The following is an 18057-nucleotide window of genomic DNA, read 5'->3' on the forward strand; positions in this document are numbered from 1 at the left end:
GGTACTCACACAAGATGGACAGTCCCGTCAGGATCATTTGCCCGGGATTCTGCTGGGAGCCTTGGAGGGTCACGGTGGTCGTTCCCTCAGAACTGCTGCTCTTTCTCAGGCCCTGTTCTAATTCATCTCATGTTTGTGACAATCTGTTGATCTGCTATTATGATTTGTGTTTTGTAGATGAGGAAACACAGGCATAGAGACGTTATTTAATTTGTCAGTGGTCTCTGAGTTATAGAGTGGAAGGCTGAGTTTCTAGCTTCAGTGTCTGTCCTGGTAACCACCATGCCACCTGCCCCTGAAACACTGGCAGTAGAAATGGCATCTAATTGGTAGTTTCTACAGCTAAAGAGAAAACAAACTCTTATTCACAAAATAATTACGGAAACAAATAGGTCACTATTCTCAGCTGAGTCTTAATTAGTGTTGTCTTTCTAGAATAAGTATAAATTCCTTGTGTTTGACTTTCAAAATATAAAACACTAACAAAATATAAAAGTAAAATATAAAACAATATAAAAACAATACCAAAATATAAAATAAAAACAATAACATATTATTTTCTTATTTTTTGAAATAATAGAAGTAAATGAAAAAAGCAATTTTTTCCTTTAGGGTATTTTCTAACAGGACATATGCCCCTGATGTTCCTGGAACACAGCCATGCCTATTCATTTATGAACTGTCTATGACTGCTTTTGAGCAGAGGAGAGTAACCATAATGGAGATCATTTGACCCCCAAAGCTGGAAATATTGGTTATCTGACCATCTACAGAAAAATTTTCCAGCCTCTGATGTGCAATATAGTTAGTGTAACTATAACTAAAATTCAAGATACAGTAAGAATGTCGCATCCTGCGCAAAACAGGCAGTGAAGGAACAAGAAGGGGTGGCGAAGGGTTAAGAAAGTAAGAAACAGAAATCAAGAAAGTTATGAAACAGGGGCCAAGGGTCTCACAGCCTCAAAGGACTGAGAGCCCCAAATTGGGCGACCTTGTGGGTTTTATTGATGCACACACAAGAAAGCAACATTATTGTCTCCAAAGTGTGAATTTCACACATTATACTAAGAAACTGATTTGAACTAATTACCCTTGCCTGCAAGCAGCTGAACCGTCAATTTCAGGATGTACCTCCCTAAGAGACAAAACATTTAGCTGAAACTTACTGAAATGGATAGATGGAGAACTCATGTTATTACACCATTGAATCTCTTCCCAAGCAGGTTGTGGGAAGGAATGCAGCCACAAAGGCAGAAGCTCTCCTTAACCGGGAGAAAGTGGGGGTCTATGCCCAACTCTATCAACACCGTGGGTTCTCCCACTCGACTGTGCCTGGCTTGAGTTGTGCCCCCCACTGCCCCCGTGGTGAATCTTACTTGTCATTGGCTGACCAACCACCCTCCGGGGCCAAACAGGGAGACATAAGGTGTGAGCACAAAGGTGAAGCAAAGTTCCTGAAAGGATTAGTATCACAGACTCTCCTTTCTTTAGGGACAGGTACGAGGGGACAGACAGGTAGGCTGCTGCGTGACAACATAAAAGAAAATACTGATCAATTTTACTACATGAAAATAAAAAGGTTTACGTGGTAAAAAGCAACATAAGTAAAATCTTGTACTGTTTTCTTCTTATAGTTTAGTATTCTCTTCTAAATTAATAAAATATTTTATAACTCTTTAATTACTCTTTTGCTTTTTATTACTTAAATTCTTCATGGACCTTGAAATATGGACAACTCCTAAAGAACCTAATAATTTTGCTCATGGTCTTGGAATAAGGAAAAGCAGAGCACAAGCTTCAGAAAGGGATTGATTAGCCATCATTCACACCTACAAGGTGCAAAAAGGTATTTGACAGCTCCAAGTAATAAGCTGCAATTTGCAGTTAAAAAAAAACAAAACATTTCAAACATAATTTTCAGCCAGCCTTTTCAACCTCTCCCACTGCGTTGGGGGCTGTGATCTGCTGTGAGTGGACAGGTCCCCACCATGACCACCTCATCCCTTCATTCTCAGGGGCAGAGGTAGTGTTTGCTCACTGGGCTTAGGCCAGGACAGGGTGAATCTGAAAAGGAGATGGGAATCGTCAGGGCTTGTCCTCCCTGGGTCCTGGCAGATGGACAACTCACCTGTGCTCAGTAGCACCGAGTTGCTTCCCACAATTTCTTTGTCTCCTGATCCATAATGAGTGGCATAAGATTATCGAACAGCTTCCAAGAGGCTTCTTCTTTCAGCATAACAGAGAACTGGATTTTGTTTTTAAATTTTAGATTAAATAAGAAATCTAATATTTCATAGGAGAGAGAATTCTACAAATGTCTTCTTTTATTCCAGGAAGAATAATGTCATCACAGAAATTATTTTCTCATTTGGCATTGCCTGGTAAAGGATCACGTTGCCAAATGATAAAAGTAGGTTTATTAAAAATGAAGGCCTTAGTTCACATTTCTCAAGTAATTTTGTGTTGGCAGATTTGCATTTTCAGTTACTGAAGAGAAATATATTCCCAAATTGCTAAGAGAGAAGCCCTGGTGTTTCTGACAAAAGAAGAACCTCTCCTTTGATGTTATCTCTGAGCAGTTTCACGGATTGAACACCTGGAGATAAAAAAAGCTTAATTCTCTGAATATTGTTCCTGGTGATTTAGAAAAGAAGCTGGTTGACCAGTTGGTTCTGAACATATCCTGCTCTTATTCTTTCCATTTTGCATTAGTCCTTTTTAATGATTACTGCCTTGGTGAAAAATAGACAATTGGGCCAACTTATCTGAGAAAACTTAAGAACTATCAGATGCCAGGAAACCTATATTCAAGAACTTCCAGAGGAACCCAGAAGATCAAATGGCCAACACAGTTTTTTCCCTTGGTCTTGTCAGGAAGCTTAGGAGAAGGTGAGATTTTTGTAGGAGCTGAAACCAGTGTGATAGTTCCGGCTGGATCAAGATCTTTGCAGAAGGAACAAAACTCATAATAACTCCCCCTGGTGAGTAACCATTTCCTAATTTTACTCTAGTGGATGAAAATCCTGTAGACGCTCTTTAGATAAAACAATTTAGGATGACCCCTCTCTGCCTGCCACATTCGTGGCCTCAGCACATGATCAGCACTTTTGCAGCTTCTGGTCAATGTATATGGAAACAACACTTCTTTGTAAGTGGTTTATTTACTTCCCCGCTTGTAAACAGATTGAAATTCTACTTTTAGAACACACACACACACACACACACACACACAAAGAAAGGGTAGACTCAGGTAGAAATTACCATGTTTTGAGGACCATGTCTGTAAACTATTGTATAAGTTATTGGTAAGATACTTTTCTTGTAAATGTTCTTTTAATTGAGAGGCACTTTTATTATCTCTTCTCTATATTTGAGGTAAAACATAGTGCTCCTTTCTCTTAATAATCTGCAAAACCTGTATTATCAGATTTCATCTCATCGCTAACACCAGCGCAAAAACTTAATTCTTATAGTAAATGAGTAGAGAACACAATAAATCTGCCTTCTTATTACTCTAGCTACTTAGAGGGTAGGCTGAGATCAGTCAAAATTTATGCTATCACAAATATTATCATATTGCCTGGAGATGGCACAGTTCAGTGGTATTTTCAGCTCAATAATCCATTTCAGCTCCAAAGTCCATAAAAAGAGTTTGCATGGTTTGCATCTTTGTTTGTTCATTCATTCTCTCTGCGCTGAATGCTGGAGATCAAAGGGTAAACAAGACATAGTCCCAACACTCAAAAAGTTTCTAATCTAGTGAATAAGTATTCTAGATTCTGGCTTGATTGGGCCCTATGTTCTTTGGCCAGTGGCTGCCAGAAAGGCAGGAGGTCTTGGGTTCATGAGCTCATTTTCTTTCTTAATTTATGAATAGTTATTGCTTATAAAATCCATATATTTTGTTTGGTGGAAGAATTTGATACGATGGCCCAAAACCGTCCCATTAAAGAAATACTAATATTAGGTGATACTTATGAAGGGCCAGACACCATGTTAAATAGTTTCAATGCCTTATCTCATTCTGCAACAGCCCTGTGTAGGAGAGGCCCTTATTCCCATTCCATAGATGAGGAAATGGAGGCTTGGACTCTTTTGGTTATTTACCTAAAGATCACATGAGTAATTGCTGTGGACCATTATGTGATATTAGAAACAATAAGTCACGTTTTTATATTATGAATATTTACTCTTCTATAGCCTGACCTTCTAAGTTAAGTCTTTAATTGACTACTTAATTAGTAATAGCTCATAATTTGTATTACTATTCATGCATGAAAACAATGCTTCTGCTTCTAATCATGGCACAGAAATTAGTTCTCTCTCCCCCCAAAAAAGAGATCAAATAGTAGTGTCGAATATGCATTCATTAAATACTGAAAATATGATTCTTAGGGTATTTCTATAAAATGACAAGTCATTTTGACATTGTTCCACTCAATTTTCTTTGTGTAGTGCCATCATATTTGCTAGAAATGTTGTAGCTGGAAAAAGAACTATAGCAGTTGTACTAAAATGCATAGCTAACTAATTGCATAACTGAGGCTTGCGTTCTACTTACCATGTAACAGCTGTAGGAATTCCAAACCGAATATGACCCTCTGATGAGCAGGACAGGATTTATAGTCAAAGCCCTGGAAACTGGAAGAGTATTTTCAAGTCCAAAGGAGCAGTCTTTCAGCAATAAATAGCTAAAGAGACCATTATTAAGAATTCACACTCTATAACAGCTTATCTGGTCTACTATCAATGGGAATTATATTCTGGAAATAAGTTATTTTAGAATCAGTCCAGATACCCACCCCTCAATACATATAAATAAAAAATACCTGGAAACATATTGAAATACATTTATTAAATACTCAGATATATTATTCCTATTATTGTTCCTCTTTGAAAATTAAAAATAATACATTAACTCTCAATTACACTGTAGGGAAAGATCAGATTTCATACATGAAAACCCTTACAGAGAGGAGATTTAGAAAATTCAGACAAAATGGTGACAAGATAAAATCATACTCTCCAACGTATGTGAGTTGATATGGAAATGACATAACCCAAGTTGCCCAAGCAGAGAAGATTAAACTAACCAAGCTGCCCAGGCAGAGAAGACTAAGTTCTTCAGTCTGGACTACCTGTATATATAATGTGTTTTCGCTTCAATTGCATCTTGGTTTAATGCTGGCAGGGTCAATTTTTATATATTTATGTAAATATTTAAGAAAATATGGGCTTAAATTTAAAACAGGCACAAAGAGATATTTCTATAGAGGCTTTTCAGTTGGTGGGCGGACAGATGCCAGGAGAATCAACGTGTTGGTCCTGGTACATAGCTCATCGTTACAGGTAAGTTTTCTTTAAATTCTTCAGTTAAAGTAGGGAGCAGAGGCAGGTGACACAGGTGCTGCAGCCTAGGTGCTGGGGCTGGCTCAGAATTCTTGGATTCGGTCCCAGTCTGGTGGGAATTCTGGAGAGAATGGGGACACCGTCTGGGTCCTTGGAGGCAGGTGTCTGCCTGATGTCCCAAGGAGGTCACTAACACTAACGAGGAGTTAACTCGTTAGAGAACCTGTGAGGCCAGAAGGGGAGGAAATGTTCAGGCCATTTGGTATTTCCTGTTGAAAGATTGGTAAAGAAGTTTATGTATTTTATTTATTTGATTCCAGAAATAACCAATGGAAAAACTGAACAAAAACTTGCTAAATTTGTCATTTGGTCAGCAGATGATTAATATCAAATATCAAAATATTTAAGTTCATGACCATATTCAAGAATGTCATAAGCTGGAGTTATCTTTTTCTAAATTCAGTCCAGTAAATTTTCATTCTCATTATCCTTAGAGATGAAATTTTGTCTGGATGAGATACATCTCACGAGGATGTATTCTAGCCCACCAGATCCATTCAAATGAGTTTTCACAAACTTTGATAAAGCACTGAAAAACATGAAACAAATGATAGATTTCGGTGTCTTCGTGGTTGTGCGCATATGACAAATGAATTCATAAACTGAAAAGCAACTTTGTTGTCCTCTTTCTTCCAACTGACTATATACTCAATGTAAGTTGTAGCCATCAACTTAAAAAATGATGACACAGATATAATTCATGAGGGTCCTGAAAAATGTTTTTGAGGAGAGTGTGGTGCAGGGAAAATGAGACTCTGATTCTTGGACTATCACTTTTTGCATAACCATCTTTTAGCAAATAAATTTTGATTCACTGGTCATTGCTTTATTAACATTATAAAAATGCTGCATGCCCATTATAGAAAAAATTGGAAATACAAAAATAAAATAAAATAAAATTTAATATTGGCACATTGCTTTTAACATTTTGATATATTTCCATCCATTTATTCTACCTATGTAACAACCATCTCAAGTGGATGTTGTGAGGATTAAATGAAATTAAACATGGAAATTACCTGCCACAAAGGCTAGGACATGATCGGTGATACAAAATGTAAACTCACATTACTACCATTGGATTTCTTTATGAAATCAGTAATACAGATAAATGTATTAATTCCTATCCAGTCTACAGGTCACTTTAGAACAAGTGGTCAGTATTTGCAAAGTACTTTCAATTTCTAAGACTAACTGGTATCTCCTTCTAAAAATGATTGGAATATTATCTCAGATATCATTAGCCTAAATATAAGGTGATCTCTCATTTGCCAGTAGAAATATCTAGAAGTGAAAAAAAAGAAAAGGTGTTGCAACTTGCATATATACATTTATATTGATATAGATAAAAGTCAAACATCCACTTATAATATTTAATTTCTTAATTGGATTGTAGCTACAAAGTTAAAAATTATATCAATACAATATCAGGTGAGAAATATTGATTCTTTTTTTCCTCACATTTCATTCAATATTTAATTCGGACTCTTCACATGCATCTAAAACAACTACTTTAAAGCAACTTTCGAAGTCATTTCAGTGTCTGCTTTGAGATCCCCATATGATGACATCACTGGAAATTTAATCTGAAGAGACTATTACCCACTGACAAAATTTAAAAAAGCACTTTTTTGTTTCATGTTTTTCATTTATCCTGTTATTCTATACATGTATAATGTAATCCTAAATTGTAGAGACATTAGTTCCAAGTAATATTTACCAAATCCATGTTAAATTTCTTCATTGTCTTTACCATTCTGACTCTTAAACTAGTATTGTTTAAAATAAATTTTAAAAATTAACTGTTTCAGGTTGATATCTTGTCCAAAGAGTATTATTTGATCAAAGCAGCATATCGGAAGAGCTCTCTTAATATGAGAGCTTACACAAGGACTGAAATATCAGGAAACCTCTGTTTGTGAGGGGTAATTTGGGAACAAAAGCCTCACCTGTGTTCTGGCACTTTCAGTCTATTGGAATTCTGCATGTTTTGCATCCACATCACAGAGCTAGGGTTCGCATCTCTCGTGTCATCTTCAAGTTCGGCCTTATTAAACTATCAACTTCTGAAGAAGAAATAAGAAAAAGAAACAAGGTATAATGTACAAACTATTTGTCATTTCTATAAACAACCTATTTTCAAAATCTATTTGAGAAGGCCTAACATCAAATACATAAGTTACAGTCAGACCATGGAATAAAAACAGGAGATCAAAAGCACTACAGAAACCAGAAGAAAAAAGGCCTATAATTATCTAGCAAGAAGCACAGGGTAAAATTTTATGCTCAAAGGTAGAAGAGTTAAGTCAATCACATCTCAATGAAAACAGGATTTCAATGCATGAGAGTCCTTTAGGAGGAAACTGAAGTAAAAGAGTGACTGTTGCCTTCGACATCCATTTTAGAAAATGGAAGAAATGGCCCTTAAAGAAACCCAGTCTGCACTACCACTGCATCAGTGCCATGGGCACTATAACATTTAATGACCTTCCCAGATGGTGACCCTCAGAAGATATGGTGAGCCAGGTACGTTTCAGTGATCTATGGTGACAGTAAGAGGATTTGAGGCCAGGCATCCTGCCATTTCTCTAGTCATTCTGGCTTGAAGGCCCAATGCCAGGAGCTTCAAGCTGAACTTTCGGCATGAGCTGGAAAGATGTCCGTTTGAGGCTGAAATTTCTGGTGAAAGCTTGGAAAGTCAATAGATTGTGTTGTTGATGGGGAAAGAGCTATTTGTTTTGGATAACAAGAGATAAGCAGTTCCATATAGTGACCGCATATTATTTGGCTTTAGCCAAAGTTCCCTTTGATTTTCTTAACACTGGAAATGCAGATAAGACAAGACAAATGGTTGCTTATTAATTAGGCACATTTGCTGTGGTGATGGCTTTCAAAATTCCAGATGCATTACAGCAAAGTGGAATGCATTGCCACCCATTTTACTGCAACCCCCAAATGATGAATTCCTTCATGAGGTCCAGATTTGGTGCCAAGTGATTACAATGTCATATTGGAACACAGAGTTATCAAAATCCAATTGTTAATAATTATTATAATCTTTTATTTCCATTGTGTTTTAATCAAATTGCTTTTCAAATCTTGTTTCACTTTGGTCTCTCTTTGGCACTGGTAGTGATGTTGAATTGATAGTAACATCATTGTTTTCAGACAGATAAAACACGAAAAACTTTAATTTACTTGATTTGCTAGGCCACACAACTTGTTATGAGCAAAATGAACCAGGACTAGAACCTGATGTCTTGAATTGCAGCCCACAATGGTTCCACTAGCATTTCAAAAACTCAGAGAAGTTACATTAGTCTACAGTTTTTGATATGGGTTAAATCACTGTGGAATTATGATAGAAAAATCTTCGGTGATGGAACAAACCTTGTCATCACAGGTAGGTACCAGAAGAAGGCAGTTTTTTCAAGGTAATAGAGGGAAGACAAGGAATAATCAAATTGGAATAATGGTAAGAATATTTAGGTAAAACAGGAATGTGATAGGGATTAGATGTAGAAATCTTAGGAGAGATTGCAAAAACAAATCGTTTTAATAAAGACATGTATAGTTAACACTGTGCAAATAATGTAATAGTGTTTGGCTATTGTGTATGTTTGGATTTGTAGAAAATGCTCATGTACAATGCATGTAACTATCATGGAAGTGTTTGGCCCAAGAACAAAGTTGATTATCATAGGTTAGTTTTGTGAATTGACTCATTTTCTTTTCTGATGGTGAAAGAGCCAGGGCTGTGGAATCAGGATGACCTGGAACTCCAGTTCCACCAGTTACTGCTAATGTGAAATTGGGTGATTATTCCCTGGCCTCAGTTTCTTAACCAATAAAATGGGATAAGCATGCCTCCAGAGGGGTTGCATGGGAATTGATTGAGATGGTATGAATCAAGGACTTGTGCACTGTAACATATCTTAAGCGCTGGATGGATGTTTTCCAAATCCAAATGTAAAGGGAGAATTGTATCCAGTATGAAGAGTTGTTTGCAGCCTATAATACAGACAGAGCAGAAATTCCCCAGAGAATTCAGCTCTACTTCTAAATGCTCAAAAAAAAAGAAGATTTGGAGGTATTTGTTTCTCATTTCTCTTTATCATCACTTTCCCCTTATTTGGCATGAAAAATGAGATTAACATGTGCTTGCTTTTAACTTTCCTATTGTTTCATGTGCTTTAAATCTTATTCCTTTATATTAACTGATATCATCTCTAACACCAACATTTATTGGCCCTACAATTTATAGCCAGTAAATTTGCGCTTAATGCTCATAGTTATCAGAAAAAATTTTTAAATTCATACAGAAAATGGTTAATATGTATAGTCAATTAAATATAGTTAGAAATATCATAACTTTGAAATTCAAATGTAAACATAAAATAGCTATAACTACTTATTTGATAAAAGAAAAATGAGAAGAAAAACCTAGAGAATAAAATATCAATGTGTGGGTTTGAAATATGCTTTCAACTGAAAATTGGAAAGGGTTCTAACATTTATAATTTCAATCATTAGATTAATAATAAATGTATCATGAAGTAAAATTCAGCATTCAGGTGAAAGCTTTGGAAACATACGATGTTTTGTTACATATTTTCACATTATGTCTGCAGGAAACTCTAGAACCATAGCTTTTAACCTTACACCAATTATATATACATTTTATTCAGCAGAAGAAAACAACAAAAATGATGGAGCTCTAGAACGGCTCAGCAGGCTGATAGTGTAAATACAAATTTTAGGGGAGACACTGAGAGTCAAAATATGGTATACTCAAACTAGGGTATATCAGTCATGCTTAAACTTCACATGAAATTCCAAACTAAAATGTGCTTTGGGTAAGCATTTTCTAAAGTGACCAAAATTCTGTTCAGGAAATTTACTTAATAAGATTAATATGAGCATTTCTGAAAATAATACAATTTCTAATAGAAGTTTTGGAAATATTGCTATTTTGCTTCGAAATTCAAGGCATCATAAATAATTTGGAGGTGCAACTTTAAATAATGCCCTACTCAAAAATCTGGAGTGGTTCAGATGTGAAATTCAGATGTCATATAAAATTAGAGATCAATTTGGAGAACTCCATTACTTCAGAAGTGGGCATGGGGTCCACATTTGAAGCTGAAAGCTCAACTTGATAGGCTGTTAAGTGCATGTGGAAGTAGATTCCCATTGAAACAAGTCACCGGGTATTGCTTAGAAAAAATGAGAAACTTCCTTCTGGCATTTATTTATACAGGAAAAAGATAATATGGCGCATTCCAGAATCAGTTAAATGAAGAGTGAGTTTCCACAGAGTTGCAGAACATGAGAATGTGTGACTTGACCAAAGCGAGCTTGAGTTACAATATTCAGGGCATGGGAAAGGGAAATACTTTTGAAATGACCAAAGATTCTCATCTGTAGAGATCATCTAAGTTACCGGGTCTCCTCCCCGCCATCCACACTCCACCTTGAAAACAGGCTCCACTTTGATGATACAAAAGAGATTTAAAAATATATATACATTTACAGAAGTTGGAAGCCTTGATATGGAGAAGTTGAAAGTCATATCCCATCTCAGCATGTGGAGAGGAGCACAGGCTACATTTTAATCCAAGCTGTGGCATTTAATAGCTGTGACCCTGGGCAAGTTACTGGACCTCTTGCATGTCTTTTTCCATCGAAAGTAAGAACAATAATAAGTACCTCACAACCTATTGTGGATGAAAGGCCACAAGAAACACTAATTCAAAGGCAAATTTTCTTTCTTTTATTGTGCCTTAGGGTGCTCCAAACCAAACAATGTTTGTGTTTTTCTAACGATCCTTCTTAATTGCTATCTCATTTCCTCCCACAGATAGAAACTTTGGTCCAGAATTCTCCCCCAAGCCCACTATTTTTCTTCCTTCAATGGCTGAAATAAACCACCAAGAGGCTGGAACATATCTTTGTCTTCTTGAGAATTTTTTCCCTGATGTTATTAAGGTACATTGGAAGGAAAAGAACAGCAATACCATTCTGGAATCCCAGCAGGGAACTACCATGAAGACTAACGACACATACATGAAATTCAGCTGGCTGACCCTGACTGCGAACTCAATGAATAAAGAGCACAAATGTATAGTCAGACACGAGAATAATGTAAATGGAGTTGATCAAGAGATTCTTTTTCCTTCAATGAAGAAAGGTATGTGTACATAAATATAAATACAATCTCGCAGAATACTTTTTCAAAGGGAATGCCCCTCCTTTTCTGTCAAGTATTAGTTTACATATATACAGAGGATGCCCCCAAAAAAGTATACATATTCTAAGAGAGGAAAAAGCTATTAAAATTGAAATACTCAATATATACTGGTAAGAAAAGATGAATACAGGTCACGCTCAACTTCTGCAATTACAAGAGGTACTCAAAGTGGTTACCATCGGCATCCAGACAGTTCTGATTACGGCGAATTACTGCTTGAGCAACTTTGAGCAAAGTGTCCACTTGTATACATTTTTTGGCACCCCATATATCTTAAATGTTTCTACATTTAACAGTGGCATAAACGTCCTATTTCCCCATAGGACACGAAAAAGAAAAAGAAACAGAAAAATTTACTTCACTTTTCTCAGCCTCACTTTTATCATCCAAAATGTTAAGGTCACAGTGATGTTTTTAAAGTTGCATGGGTTAAATGAAATAACATATTTGAAAGCACCTAGCTATTTAGCACAGAGTAAATGCTTTAAAAACATCCACTCTTGATGATTTTACTTGATCAGGAAATAAGAATAATGATACATCTTTCAGGAATGTTCTACTAAGCAAGAAAAGTCACTGTCGCTTCAGTTTTGCTATACTGACAGTATAACCCATTAACAGGGAGTTATTAGGTGACAAAAGGGTGTTCATCTGAGGGAGCAAGACCAAAGCTCCATGAAAAACTAGAATAATTTAACGGCTGCAGTTTTATTATGGTGTTAGGTTTTTTAGATTTGTGTTTTATATACTACCAAAGGGTAAAATGTCATAGTTAAAGGTAGGGTGAGGTTACCATGTAGAAACATATTTCCATTCCCCCTGATGAAAATATCTCTTGCCAGTGGAAATGCTGCTCGACACACATGTTCTGCAGCCGAGCGTGTGCCAGGCCAGGAAGGGAGGTGTGGATGAATGAACCAGGACGCACTGCTGTCCCAAGGAGGACGCACTCAGTAAAGAGAACATACTCTTCTAATCATTCAGCGTCCCCCGTGATGTCCCAAAGGAGTGCCCATGATTCAGATGCTGTACATATTTGGATAGTGTGGGCAGAGGACTGAATGGCCCTGCCCTGGCAGGGGTCCAGGAACCCACTAGACTCAGAACCTAAAGTCTGGAGCATTAACATGAGGTACCAGAGACCCCAGAGCTCCCCGCAAGACGGAACCCGCTGGTACTGTCCCCAGTGGTAAACCAGCCCTTGTTAGCAAGGGAACAAGCACATAGCAAGGTGAGCTAGGACCCTCCCTGGGCACCGCTCTGAATTCCTGAAGTGAGTCTTTACCTTCTGGGACCTGAGTTTCCCCAATGATCAAATTCGGTTCGAACATTTACATTGGCTTTCTCCTGGGGCTGGGATAAGAAAGAGGAAATGAAACGATGTAGGTGAAAACGCTTCCTTTCAAAAATATAACATGGATGTATTTATTCATATGTTCATTTATATCCTTTCCTAAATAAAGTAGATTCCAAAATAACACTGATAATTTCTACAGCTAAAAACAGATGGAGAGCAAGTATGCAAATTGAAAGTTTAGTATAACCACTGGGTAGAAGTGTCCTATCAGGTTTTGATTTTCTAGTTATCAGGAGTAGAGTAAGGAGTAGAGTAAGTTCCATGGTGATGATCATAAAGGAGAGAAGTATCGCTTTATAATGTGCGTTACTTGGCACTTACTGTCTGAAACAAATGTCTCCCATGGGCTTCTCATGGCTGCAAAGCTAACGCAGGCATTTCTGTTAAAGTCATTCCACAGCAGATTTCTAAGCTGTGAATTGGAAGGTTTTCGCTTGTTGTTTTTTGTTTTTGATAAAAGCTGGAATCATGACATGGAGGCACAAATACATGAAGTGATTCTGAAGAGAGATAAAACTAATCTGGTCCAAGTTTCCCACCAACCTCGCCTGAGAAAGAGAACTTAGGATATGAGTTCACATACAGATTTTATTATGGAAAATTGTTACTTTATTGTTCCTACCTCAATCAGTGCATGGTAGTAAGAGATTTTAATTTATCTTTTAGTAAATAAAGTCACTGTCAGGAAAAGAGAGACTTTAAAGACATATTAAAGTCAGTCCTTGAGGATATTTTAACATCTAAACAGGATTATACTAAAATTTTCAATCATGGGATTTACCCCAAAGCCTGTACCTCAAACCCACATGTTTTAGAGCACACACACCACAAATAGATCTCGTTGACTGCATAAAATTGCAGGCGAGAGCATGTCCATATGGACAAGAACACACCTAGAAGAAAAAGGATAAACCGAAAGCACCAGACTGTTTTCCTCCGTCCGAGGATCGATGATCTTTTTAAGACACTGTGTCTTTTATGCATATTTGCTTTTTTTAACGTTGTAGATAAATACCACTCTCACCTCAGGCTTTATACATATAGTCAGAGAACTATGAATGTGACTTGGTCTATCTTTCTATTCTTTGAAAGAATTGCACTGAATGCCGAGCTTCTGTAATAAAAAGCTCATTTGCTAAGCATAGTTAAGATATGTGGAAGAGAAGATGCTTTTAGTGCTCACGACGGTGGATTGTGTTGACTCTCTATAGATTATTTTCCATTTCTGTGGATTATTTTTACAGAGTGCTTTCTACATGCTCATTCTCATTAATAGCCCTCAACGATCCCTGCAATGCTGGCTCTGCCCCCAAGTTACTAATACGCTCTAAACCTCACTTCCTGGTCTGTAACATGGAGTCCTCACTTCAGTGTCACTGGAGGATTAAATGAGATAACACATGTGAAACATTTAACATAATACCTGGCACAATAATAATCACTCCGTAGACATTAGATTTGGTTAATATTGTTGTGATGTCCACAAACACCACAGCTCTAGAAAATTATGGGGAAACTGGCGCTATACATGACTTGGAAAGGTATGGCTTCTCTCCTTTTTTAGATGGGAAATCTGCCTAAACCAGACTCCTTCAAACATGTAAGATTCTCCTCTCTCTCTCTCTCTCTCTCTCTCTCTCCCCCCCCCACTTCCTTCCTTCCTTCCTGCCTTCTTTCCTTCCTTCTTTCTATCTTCCTACCTGTCTGTCAAACAGATATACATTGTCGAATAATGGATACAAACAATTGATTAATAGTTGCTCTCTTTTCTTGTAGAGATCGATGGTAACAATGCTACAGAAAAAGCTTGTTTGAAAGATCAAAGTGGTAAGTTTTTGTTCAAGTTTGCCTTTATGTCATGCTGTAGCATTTTTTCCCTCCTAATCAGCTTACTTTTGAACTTCTCTTGCTTACGGTAGAAAAATCAGAATGGCTGGATTTTTAGAACAGACTGAGTGATACTTTAAGTTAATCCATCATTTCTTAGTAATCATCTTGAAACAGTAAATGCTGGATTTTGGTATGAGAGCACTGCAAAGTAGAGGACACAGTGGTATCTTGGAATTATTTCAACAATGAACTTCATGTATTCGTTTGGCTTTTGTTTCTAATGACTAGGAAATACATGATATCAAGCTGCTTCTAGATTTTTTTTTAAGTCTTTGGTCTTTGCTGGAAGGTAGCAACATAAACTGACACTTACTGAGAGCTTCTCATATAGAAGGTGTTGTGCTGTGTTTTGAAAGCATTTTCTTATAATAATCCTGTAAAGTGATACAAAATATTTTTTCACATTATTCAGAGGAGGGCGATGAGATAAAATTAAGTCTCTTGCACCATGCCACACAGCTAGATCTGGGGTTTCAACCCAGCCCATCTAACAAAAGAGTTCCTACACTTACTCAGTTATTGATTCTTCCCCTAAGATAAAGTCATAGAGCAAGAGAACCCAAAGGCCTTGAGATGCAATGGACATGTGGCTGGGGTCGGGGGAGTGCATGGGCTTCTGAGTACTGCAGACCAGACTTTAACCCCATTCTCTTAATTATTACTTGCATGAATATAGGTACTTACATTTTTTGAGCAACACTTATCCTCGTCTGCAACCAGGAATAATTACACCTAACTCAGTTATTGAAGAGATAAGGTCATGTTTGTGAACTGTCAAGCATAGAGTGTCTCTTTCAGCTGGTACAGAGTAGGTACCGCATTTCCCAAAAATAACCCAGCAGCACAATCAGCTCTAATGCGTCTTTTGGAGCAAAAATTAGTAAAAGACTCGGTATTATATTATTATTATATTTTATATTATATTATATTATATTATATTATATTATATTATATTATATTATATTATATTATATTATATTATATTATATTATATTATATTAATGACCCAGTATATTATAGTAAAATAAGACCAGGTCTTACATTAATTTTTGCTCCAAAAGACGCATTAGAGCTGATTGTCCCGCTTGGTCTTATTTTCGGGGAAACACGGTAGTAGTTTCTGGCCCTTTCTCCCTACGTAGAAGGAAAGCCGTTAGAAGCACTGGCTCTGTCCCTGTTAATTTCTCCTCCATTTCCAATATCAAGGAGGTTCTGGACCTCAGCTAACACCTTACCTGACCAAAGGCAAGGAGTTCTGAGCACATCACCTCTTGAGGTCCCTTTCCACGTCACATGCTAATAATTCTGGATTCTCACTCAATGAAGATAAAGTATGTCAAAGGAAAATTCCCACAGGAAAGGACTTGGCCTTGTGTTTCATTGAGCAGCCAGTCTGGACTGCCATCACTGTCATCAATTATTTCTTGATATCATACATGTCTTGCAAAATTTCAAAGGATATTAAGTGCAATTACCCATAGAGCCATAGCCCAATGAGAGTCACTCAGGAAAGATTGGTGAGAGAGCCATTGCCTCCGAAAGTTTCAGAGAATTTGGGTTGACTACTTAGTGATGTAATGCACTCTACTAAAACCTCCCACCCACCCACTGTGAACACCACGGTATTTTCATGGACTGTACTCTTCGTACAAGTCATACTGTTTACACAACATGTAATGTCCCAGATGCTTCGATATCAGCAATTCATCTTTATATTTGTGTTTATCCCTTATTGCACTTGGAGATGCAGAGTCCGAGTAGCTAAGAATGTGTTCTGTAAGTCATGTTTTTGGTTTCAGGTACTTAGCAAATGCATGACCCAAACAAATTACTTTCTTTGCCCTCAGTTTCTTTGTAAAATGGGAAAAAATAATAATCTCACAGGTTATTGTAAAAATTATGTAAGACTAAAGCTATGCATACAAAGCTTTCAGAATAAGTGGCGTTTGGTTAATGGTTAATGAATAATAGCTATTATTACTACTTAGAGACATGGTGGGGAGAAGAAATGCTAAACGCTATTTATCACAAATTTTTTTTCTCATTGGACTTACTCATTAAAAATGCAGCCTTACTTTTTAATATTTTGGAGTGTTCCACAGAATTGAGCAGAGGGTGTTTATTGACTTGGTCTGGCAGCTGGACGCTGAGTTGTCTTGTTTGTTGGTGGTGCTAGTGGTGAGAAGATGTTTACTTTTGGGTTTTGGTGGGGCAGCAGTGCCACTTCATTTAGATCACAAGAGATAAATAATTGTAACCCCTCCCATTAATAGTCCCTCTCCTTTCCAGCGGGCAGGTGGAACTGACCAAATGACTTTCCGTAGGTACACTGCAGCTGCAGCTCATCAACACCTCTGCCTACTACACCTACCTCCTCCTCCTGCTCAAGAGCGTCATCTACTTTGCCATCGTCGCCTTCTGTCTGTTTAAGAGAATAGCAGTCTGCGGCGAGGGAAAGAGTCAGTAACAGATGGTAGCACAAAGAGGTCAATTCTTCTTCGTTTATTGTCCCTGACAGAGTTTGCTGAGGATCTAGCTGGGAATCCTTTCTGGGCTTGGTGTATTTCAGTTCACATGTGCATTTTTCTGTGATGCTATTATTGCATAACAGTTTTGCAAACTACTCACACAGATTATTCCAATCTGTAACAATAACTAATCCCGCCATTACTCAGGGGGAGGGCCAAGGGGGTAGCCTTTAGCACCACTGTCTCCAGAGTCTCTGTCAGCAGCTACAGCCACCCACATTATCATGCCTTTGAGTGTAGACCACATGCAGCTTCCAGGCATGGTCTTCGTGCCCTTTAACCAAATACCTGCCTTGCAGCTTTTCATTTACATACCCTGAAGCCACCATAGTTGCTGCTTGAATTAAGTACTTTGTTTTTTACAATAGGCACAATAAATTTAAAAAATTGAAACACTGCTTTTGTCTGTGTACTTTAATTTGATAAATCTAATTGAAAGCCCAAGGTAAGAAAGAGCCTGACAACTGAACTATGAAATTCGGCATTGTTTGTAGCAATGGACAATTCTTAATTTCTGTATCTGTCCCTGAGATAGTGGTCATGATGCTTTCTTTGGGGCACTGGCTCCAAGGGGACTCAGAACCAAACGAAGGTGCCAGGTTACTTCTTTTTCAAAGGTCACC

At 37.4% G+C, this 18057-nt stretch overlaps 1 protein-coding gene across 5 annotated transcripts; it reads left to right on the forward strand.

Moving 5' to 3' along the window:
- The first annotated feature begins 2695 nt into the window (after positions 1-2695).
- Positions 2696-17831, forward strand: TARP (TCR gamma alternate reading frame protein). 5 transcript variants are annotated; one of them, XM_074340536.1, is made up of 4 exons: positions 2696-2981; positions 11270-11599; positions 14793-14843; positions 17231-17831. In XM_074340536.1, exons 2-4 carry the CDS (start codon positions 11323-11325, stop codon positions 17371-17373), a joined length of 471 nt encoding a protein of 156 aa, XP_074196637.1. In that variant the 5' UTR covers positions 2696-2981; positions 11270-11322; the 3' UTR covers positions 17374-17831. The 5 variants fall into 5 exon arrangements, with proteins under 5 accessions (XP_074196637.1, XP_074196640.1, XP_074196636.1 ...); XM_074340539.1 differs by lacking the exon at positions 2696-2981 and adding an exon at positions 4977-5349; XM_074340535.1 differs by lacking the exon at positions 2696-2981 and adding an exon at positions 7428-7935.
- The last annotated feature ends 226 nt before the right edge of the window (positions 17832-18057 follow it).

Source organism: Rhinolophus sinicus, linkage group LG09 (assembly GCF_036562045.2).
Source record: "Rhinolophus sinicus isolate RSC01 linkage group LG09, ASM3656204v1, whole genome shotgun sequence".
Classification (NCBI taxonomy): Eukaryota; Metazoa; Chordata; class Mammalia; order Chiroptera; family Rhinolophidae; genus Rhinolophus; species Rhinolophus sinicus.